The 9,101-nt window shown below is 41.8% G+C and overlaps 1 protein-coding gene across 5 annotated transcripts in view; it reads left to right on the top strand.

The window, feature by feature from the left end:
• The first annotated feature begins 8,716 nt into the window (after positions 1-8,716).
• BRWD3 (bromodomain and WD repeat domain containing 3) overlaps positions 8,717-9,101 on the top strand; it is a 133,569-nt gene continuing 133,184 nt past the window's right edge. For 4 of the 5 annotated variants that reach the window (XM_069062555.1, XM_069062554.1, XM_069062552.1 and 1 more), the window contains exon 1: positions 8,719-9,058. In XM_069062555.1, coding sequence (XP_068918656.1) covers positions 9,019-9,058 — 40 coding nt within the window. In that variant the 5' untranslated portion in view covers positions 8,719-9,018. Of the gene's footprint in view, positions 9,059-9,101 lie in introns of all 5 variants that reach the window. The other variant, XM_069062553.1, reaches the window with a different exon arrangement.

Here is a 9,101-nt window from a genome sequence, read left to right as displayed (position 1 = left end):
ACAAACCCCCACCTCCTACAGCAATCCCAGACAGGGGTCTCAATAAAAGGTGTTAATAAGTGTTTCACACCTTAGAGAAGCCTCCTGAGTTGACACCCAAGCTAACACAGAGGAAGAGAGAAGTACTAATCTGACCTCTGAAAAAGCTGTTTGATTTGGGAAGGGGGGGCCAACAGATTAGGGAAGCTAAAATATGATTTTGCTATATTGTGAAGGTGGATGTCGAAATCAAACAAGAGATGTACTTATTAATTTATCAACTCTCAATTCAGATTTTTTATTACTTGCAACATTTCCACCCCCTCCCCCCAATCGGTTCTCTGAAAAGCACAAGAATGGTATGACAACCATCTGTTGAGTCTATACTTTGGGCCAGGTACTGTCCCAGGTGCTGGGGAGATACTAAGAAAGCAGAGGGCACGAGCCTGGGCCAGAGGGATGCTCACAATGAAAGGACAGGAGGCACAGTTTCCCTCAGGAAATGTATGGGATTTCAACAATGAGCTACATTTAAAGGTGAAAATAGTAATTGAGCAAAGTTCTGCCAGAAAAGACTCTAGTGGTGCAGGGGCCTCTCTTTAAGCCTGTCTGTCCCTCATCTTGGCTTTCAAAGGTTCCTCCATTCAGTCCCTTCTTTTTCTCTGGGCTCCTCACGAATGTGAAGGTGCTGGGCCTTTGTGTCAGCCTTCCTCCTGCTGAGAAGCTCCACTCCACTCCACTAAAGCTTCCGCAACAACAACAGGTAATTATCATGTATTTCCAGCTGCAAGTTGTCCAATTAAGATGAGTGACCACTAGGTGCCTGGTGCCTGGTGTTTGGAGAAGGCTCTGAAATTCTGTGGGGGGGAGGAGAGAAAATCCAGTGACTGCCTCAAGTAGCTGACACTTACAGACAGATAGAACATTATTCTTGTCAAATCAAGGGAGACATGTTAAAACAATTTTGAAATAATTCTGTGTGCTAATTGTGTTACCCCTTGATGTGGTGGTGGGAGGTTGTCAGGAGAATGGAGGAAAGGAACTTCCCCTACCTACTTTATGGCATTGCTGGTCAAGCAAAAATAGGTGGCAGAATTGTATTTTATCTCCCTCCTCCCCATCAGGTTTCAGAAGAGGCAAATACTGGAAGCACCTTCCCAAGTATCCAAATATCCCACCTTCACAGCTGATTGCCCTTATCACTGTGCGAGTGAATTAGGTAGACACGGAGGCCCCTTGCACATTAAGCCCCTGGGGAACATGAAAAACTCCATGAAAGAGGAACCAGGCAAAGGTCATGAAGGAAATCATTGTATTTTAGTGAAAAGGAAAAAAGGGAATTCCTTACAGGGGATATGGTTTGAAGGACTGGGTTTAAGAGACCTGAGAGTGTTTACATGGGCCACAGGCTGGCAGGAGAGAGGTGGGGACTTACTTCCTCCATTCAAGCCTGCCCCTGAGAGAAGGCATTCTGATTGAACCAGGCTTCCTTCATTTGGTAACTACTGACTGAATGCCTACTATATGAAAGATACCCATTAGGTACTTTGAGGCATATGATTATAAAGAGAAGATGAGGGGCAGCTAGATGTCGAAGTGAATAGAGCACTGGCCCTGGAGTCAGGAGGCCCTGAGTTCAAATCCAGCCTCCGACACTTGACACACTTACTAGCCGTGTGACTTTGGGCAAGTCACTTAACCCCAACTGCCCTCCAAAAAGAAAAAAAAAAGAGAGAAGATGAGTCCTCTGCCTTCTGGAAGTTTAATAGTTGGGAATGTAGGCAGAGAAGGGGAGGGGGGGAAGGACCAAGGTGGGTCCCCTAAATCCCTCTACACGATTGGAAACAAATCTCCATGAGGTGCCCAGTGGGTAGCTTCAATGCCTCCAGATCCCTCGAAGGCATCAACAGGCTCCCCATGGCAGGGCACTGCCCAAATGTTCCCCTAGAACTGGCATTATGTATGCTTCAGGAAACAAGCAAACAAACATCATAGGAACAAGGTGCTTCCTAAGCTGTGCATCTGGTTTTCATAAGATGCCAAGTACATACTGCAGATGGTCAGGAAGAATGTCATAAGGGGTTTTGTCTCTGACAAGTTGAAATTCTGGGTGTGTGGGTAGAAGGGAAAGGAGAGACATTTTTGAGAAGGCTTGGGAGAATACAGGAGTAGGGAAAAGGAAGAGGTGTTTGCTAGAAATGGCTATATGCAGAGAGTAGTAAAAACCATCTTTCAAAAAATCACTCCAATTTGACATATCACCTTATAAATAGTAATAGAAATAAAAGCTGAAAGCATCTATCATTCTAGTTCATTTCCCCAAATTCTTACATAGAAAACTGTTTTCATTCTAGGGGAAAAAAAGATTTTGCTAATCTTTTCATTGCAGAGTTAAGATTTCTGATTCAGTTATAAAATATTTATGCTTTTGGAATGTCATCCTAATACCTAATAACTCATATCTATACAGAAAAATACCGTGACCCTCACAAACACTCTGTAAATTAAGTACTACAGATTTTACTATCTCTATTGAACAGAGGAGAAAACTGAGGTTTGGAAAGGTTCTGGGACTTGACCATGGTTACACAGTTAGTGCTAGAGGCAGTATCGGAACCTAGGTTTTCCAGACTCCTAATCCTTCACTTAGTAGGTTTCCAAACTAGCTGTAGAATTCGAGGAATAAGTGGAGGCTGAAGCCATCCCCTCCCCACATTTCTCCAGCATCCATTGGTTTCTTGAGTTAGCCGTTATGGTTCAGTCATTCATTCTCCTTGTTGGCTGGATATGATGACAGCACAAACCCCAGGATCCCTTGCCCCTGGTTTCCATTTCTCTCTGAGGAAAGCCATTTGTTAATCTAGTGACCCCATTCTTTCTGCCTTCAAAGGCTTCCCTATTCCCAGCCCCTCTATAAGGCCTCTAAGCCAATATATCACATACATCAAGAAAAATGTACATGATGTAAATATTTGGTTACTGTCTGCTTGGGCACTGTGAATATTGAGCATAGTACCTTTTCATTTTTATGTTTGCATCAATGTCATCTGCATTTCAGCTTTTGGAGAATAATAATAATAGCTTACATTTGAATAGCTTTCACATACATTATTTATGTACCTTGGACACAATAGGCACTTCATATGTTTGTAGAATTGTACTGAACTCGATTCACACACTGGAGCTTTGGCTCCATGACAGTTACGCAGGTATTCTTAGGCCAAGTCTGCTGCCTCAGAGGCCGCTAGGATTGCCAGGCCACTAGCCTCCCTCTCCAGAAAGCCTCGATTTTGGACAAGGCTCCAAGAGGACCCTAGTATTTGTTGCTCTACAAGATAAGGCATTAAGCCCTCCCCGGGCTAGGTAGTGTCTAAAGAGACTTCTGGAAACTTTGGAGGTTTCTTTTGTGCAAGACGGAGTGGAGAAAATTTGATTGAGTCCTGCTCCACTATTCAGTAGGAGGCTTTGGTTCTACCAGGTGCTGTTACTGCTAGGGCACAAGTCAAACAAATTAGTTTTATTCATGCTAACGTTTGAATAAATAAGGGCTGAAGGTTGAGTTTGAGAGATAGGCAAAGGCTTCCATAAATAATTTATTTTGGAAAAGCAGATCAATCATTCATTTGTAAGAGCTCATGTAGGTTTTTTCCCCCATAGGATTTCCTGAGCTTCTCCTCCCCTCCCCCCACTTCAAATATCTGGGAAAAGGGGGCTATCTTTTCGACCTTGGTTTTTCTGTTAAAAGTGGTACTTAATCATCTGGTATAAAATAAACAATAAAAAAAAACCAAAAAGAGAAATACCAAAGAAAACTCTATTACCTCTTAATTTCAAGACCTGGGGGGAGTATCACCATCTCATTTTGCAATTAAGTACTTTGAATAATAAATATTAAATAATTAAAAGACAAGGTAGCAAGGCTGTATGCAAGCATTTTGAAGTTAATAAGCGTCCCAGAAGTACCAATGGAGCACATAAGTAACTTAGACTTCCTGAAGAATGGCAATGACTGTGTGCACTTATTGCCCTGTGATGTGAGGACAACATTTTGGATATGGAATTATTTTTAAGATAAATTTTTATTTCTACCTATTGTTTTCACATCATCTACATTTCTAAATATACACCCCTTCCTTTCCATACAGACATACCTTAGGACAAAGAATAAAAGAGGAAAAAAAGGGTTAGCAAAGCTAACCAACCCATGAAAAAAGTCTTGCTATATTCAGGGTCTGCCTCGTAAAGCCCCACAGCTCTACAAAGAAAAGGGGATCTGTCTACTCGGAGCTCTGCTTTGGGCGAAAGATTGCTCATTATGATTTCAGAGCATTCAGTTGGGATGGTTTTGTTGTTATCATGTCCATTTCCAATGTTATAATCCAAGGGTTCTTAACCTCTGGTCCAGGAATTTATTTTTTAGAAATATTATAAAAACTGTATTTTAATATGCTTTGTTTCCTTTGTAATCTTGTGCATTTTACTGTGCGCATTTCAAAACATTATTCTGAGAAGGGGTCCACTTAGTCATTGTATATATTGTTTTTCTGGCTCTGGTTATTTCACTTTGTATCATGTTCTGTAAGTCTTCTCATGCTTCTCCGTATTTATCATATTCAACATTACTTATAGCAGAGTCATATTCCACTACTTTCACATCACACATTTATGTGTTATTCCCCAGTCAACGGACATTTATTTTGTCTACAACTCTTTCCTATTACACAAATTGCTACGAGTATTTTGGTGTACTTAGGATCTTTCTTGTTATTGACATCCTTAGAGTATATGACCAGCAGTCGGATTTCTGGGTCAATGAGTATAGATATTTTACTTTTTTTCTGCTATAGAATTATAAAATATGACATTATAAATTCAATTTCCCCAAAGTTATCCATGCTCGATTATTCTCTGATTATTCTACTTTTCCCTTTACTTTATGAAATTTGCTCTATAAAAATCTAGTGACACCAGGGCTAAAAGCTATTGTTTATAATAAACCTTCTCAAGAATAAAGATTTGGAGCAGTAGTAAAATTCATTCTTCCCACAAGAACAAACATTTATGCAAATGTTTATCTCTCACAAAAAGCAGCAGGGAGTCCAATACAGATCAACAAATGGGACCCCCAAACTTTATATAATCTAATATTCAAAGATGAAGCTAATGATGGGGTGATCATAAATCTTTGGTGCTTAACAGACAAAAAGTCCTTTCTCAACTGTGCCCACATAAAGATTGTTCTTTGATTTGTGGTCACTGTTACTATTTGCAAACCACGCTTTAAATGACTGGCATTTAAACTGCCTGGGGCTCTACTAGAAACCCCATTACTCCATGGTCAGACCGAAGTGTTTCCCCTGATTGTCTCCCAGAAGCCTAAAGCCCTGCCCCAATTTTGAATGTGGCAATGGATCCTTAGAACTCATCTTCTGCCCTCCCAACTTGTGGTTACCCTACTTTACCTCAACAGCTCACCACACAAAAGCTGTTTGGGTTTCCTTCTGTCATCTTTTCAACTGCACATGTCCATTTCGTTGAGGTGTCTAGGAGAGAAGCATTGCTTCAATATCAGGAGATTGGAAACACTCTGTCACATCTGTGGTGAGAACAGCCCAACTATCTGAGCTCAACTCTCAATTTACAGAACTTCAGTTTGGCCTAGAAAGTGATGCTATCCGCTGCCAGATTCCTAAAGGACATCATTTTTCATTTTAAGTAAATGTCTATTTGCAGGACTGAATAACATAGCAAGCCCCAGGGATCCTTTAGTATTACTGTTAGGCATGTGCAAAAAGCATATTCTCTTGCTTTTGTTCAGGAACCGAAAACTAGTCTCAACTTCTCTCTTGAAATGAACCATTTTACTTAAATCATGTCATGTTCAAATATAGGGTGCACTTTCCCCTCAAATCAGGCTTGAATAAAATCTTAAGTGTAGCAAATAATCTTCGAATTTTTGACATTTCCATTTATATTTAAATTTTTTTCAATGAACAAAATCTATCTTCCCTCCCTTCTGCCCCTCCCCCACTGGGGGAAAAATTGAAAAAGAAAAGCCTTGTAACACATTTGCATAGTCAAGCAAAACTAATTTCCTGAATTAGCCACATCCAAAAAAATACAGGTCTCAATCCTGAGTTCATTATGGGCTCTGTCAGGAGTGTGGGTAGTATGTATGTTTCATTATAAGTCCTCTGGAGTCATAGCTGTTCAGAGTTTTTAAGTCTTACAAAATTGTTGGCTTTATAATGTTGTCCCTGGGAAAAATTGCTCGCCTTGTTCTACGAGCTTTGTATCAGTATAAACAAGCTTTCCCAGGTTTCTCTGAAACTGTCCCCTTTATTTTTTCTTATAGCACAACAGTATTTCATTACATTCATATATCATAGTTTGTTCAACTATTCCTCAATTGATGGGCACCCCCTTCGTTGCTATCATTAAAAGCTGCTATAAATATTTTTATCCATCCATATGTGTCCTTTCCTCTTTCTTTGTTCTCTGGTCTAGTAGTGGTAATGATAGGTCAAAGGATACCCACAGTTTAGTAACTTTTTGGGCGTAGTTCCAAATTGCTTTCCAGAATGGCTGGACCAATTCTCAGCTCAGCCAAGAACATATTAAAGTGCCCGTTTTTTTTTTCTCATATATTTTGGATGCCAAGTTTTCATTGCTCCTATTTGCCACAGTTTCCCTAATCTGTAATTCTCCCTTTGATTTTTTTTAATAGTTAAGCATTTCTAGCTTGTTCCTAACAATTATCTTTATTTGTGAAAATTTTAAAAAGTAATTTCTCAGAATTGAGATAAATATGTATTTTTTTTTCTGTTTTATAGTTCACTTTTTATGTTTGTTGAGTCAAAATTTACCGGGATATAGGGTGTAAGGCGTGAGCCTAAATATCTTTCCTTCCAAACAGCCAACCAGTCTTCCCAAGCACATTTACTAAATGATGAATCCTTTCCCCAGTTTTCATTTTCTATGGTATGTTTTTATTTTATAGTTTATAAATTCTCTTATAGTTTACCAGCTACTTTAAACTGAAACCAAACCAGATTAAGTAGGAGAAATAGAAGCACCTTTTAGTTTTCAAATAGACTGTAATTTTAGGTAGCTATTTACAATCCATTTGCACATATATATTCTAACAGGGACTTTTCCCAAGGGGAGCCACACCCTGAAGGGGAAAAGCAAATTTCTCCCTCTCAAATAAACCCAACCAAGAAACAAAACCTCAGATAAGTCCCACCGCCCATTACAACGAATTCCAATTTTCTCTTAGTGAACTGGAATTTTGCTTTATTGAATATTACTTGAAATAATTAGGTTGAGTTTTTACATATAAGTCAAATGTGGAAGGTTAATATTTTTCACGTTAGTCACCATACGATAATTGTTGTCAAACACATTCAAATACGTTAAGTCTTTATTCCTGTACACCCACACCCCACCCCCAAAGCCAAAATAAGATTACCTGTTAAATGTTTGGTTGGCGTTATAAAAAAATTTTTTTTTGGTGTCAATAACCCCAAAGACAGCACATATGTTGTTCATGTTATTTTCAAAGGCACAGCTTAACAACCAAAATTGCTGAAAACAGGACCTCAATCTAAGAAGCTTTGAATGGACGGTGAGCCATTTGAATCTAAATAATGTTATTAAAAAAATCAACTGGTAATCATGTGTCTATTGTTAATGACATAAGCCTATGAATATCGGGAGGGGGGAAGGGGAAAGAAAAGGGGTTCATAATTTGCTCCACCTGTAAAAATGATTTTAAACACTGAGGAGCTACATTGTCTAAGTTACTCAGTGATGTCCAGCATTTAAGAACACGTGGTAAATATTAACAGGCGTAGTCCTAGGCTACACAATTTTTTTTTTAAAAACCCAACTAATTGCACACTAGCCATCTTCTGTTAGAATATCAAGAGAAATCTGTAACTGCAATAGGGCCAAAGGCGTGTCAGGGCGAAGTGTGATGGCAGGAGGATCTCCTGAAAATATTGATAATTGGTTTGGGGGGGGGCAGAATGGCAATGATCAGGGCATAGGAATTCGAGCTAAGCCAAAGGATACGTGGCTGATAGGCTTGTGAAGGAGAACCAGGGAGGCAATTCCAGACTAGAGAGCCAAGGAAAATTTCCCACACATTTGGGGCTGGGGAGGGGGGAGGATGAGTTGAGAATCAAAGATCCGAATGCTTAACGTGTTTTGGGTAACTTTGGAAAAGAACAAAAGTCGCTTAGGGTCGGGAGAAAGACACCGAAGGGTCAAGTTCGGATACCCTGACCAGTAGCGGCTGGCCTACTCTCCCCCGGGGCAGGAATATTCCAGTCTTGAGGCTCTCCCCCCGGGGGCGAAAAAGAAAAAGCCAGCCAGAGAACTCCCCCCCCCACTCCCCCAGGAGCAAGCGCGAGGGAATTGCCTGTAACCGGAAAGGACTTAGCAACGCCGCGGCGAAGGTAACTAAGCCGGAAAGCCGAAGGCGGAATGATGCCATCGAGTTCTAAGGGTCCATGCCAGAGCGTCGCATAGCATAGAGACGGTACTAACATTGTTCATTCGCCTCTCTTCTGGAAGGACAGCGGAGGCACTTCATCCGGCGGAAAGAGACGTCTCGGAGAGGTCTCGGGCGCCTCCTGTGGTCGACTGCTAGAGTTGCGGCGGCGCCCTTCCTACCGGCCGCAGATATAACCCGCCCTTCCTGCTCCTCCCTCCCACTCCTAGCCCGCCCGCCTGCTTGCCTGACTGCCTCCCTCTTGCTCTGACTCCCTCTCCCCCTCCTCTCCTCCCCCGCCCTCTTCGCACCGCTCTGCTCCTCCCTCTTCTGCTCTCTCCTTCCTTCTCCGCCTCCTCAGCGCTCGGGCTAGAATATCTATGGGGCGAAACGTGATGCGATGAATCTGAGAGAGACCGAAACTGGGACGCGGAACGCGGCGGAAGCGGCGAGACGCCGGGGCCGGGTCATGGGGGCTTCACCACAATAGAGGCGCCCCCTCCCCCTTCAGAGCGAACTCCCCCAAATCTCCTGGTCACAGGATGGCGGCAGAGGCAGCGGCCCCGTCTCAGATCGAAGCCGGTGGGTAGCCTGGTCGTGCCAAGCGGCTGGGGGCTCCGGGGCC

This window comes from Petaurus breviceps, unplaced genomic scaffold (assembly GCF_028583685.1).
Source record: "Petaurus breviceps papuanus isolate PSGF00001 unplaced genomic scaffold, PetGlider_PUasm1.0 90459, whole genome shotgun sequence".
NCBI classification, from domain to species: domain Eukaryota; kingdom Metazoa; phylum Chordata; class Mammalia; order Diprotodontia; family Petauridae; genus Petaurus; species Petaurus breviceps.
This window is presented reverse-complemented; position numbering and strand designations above follow the sequence as displayed.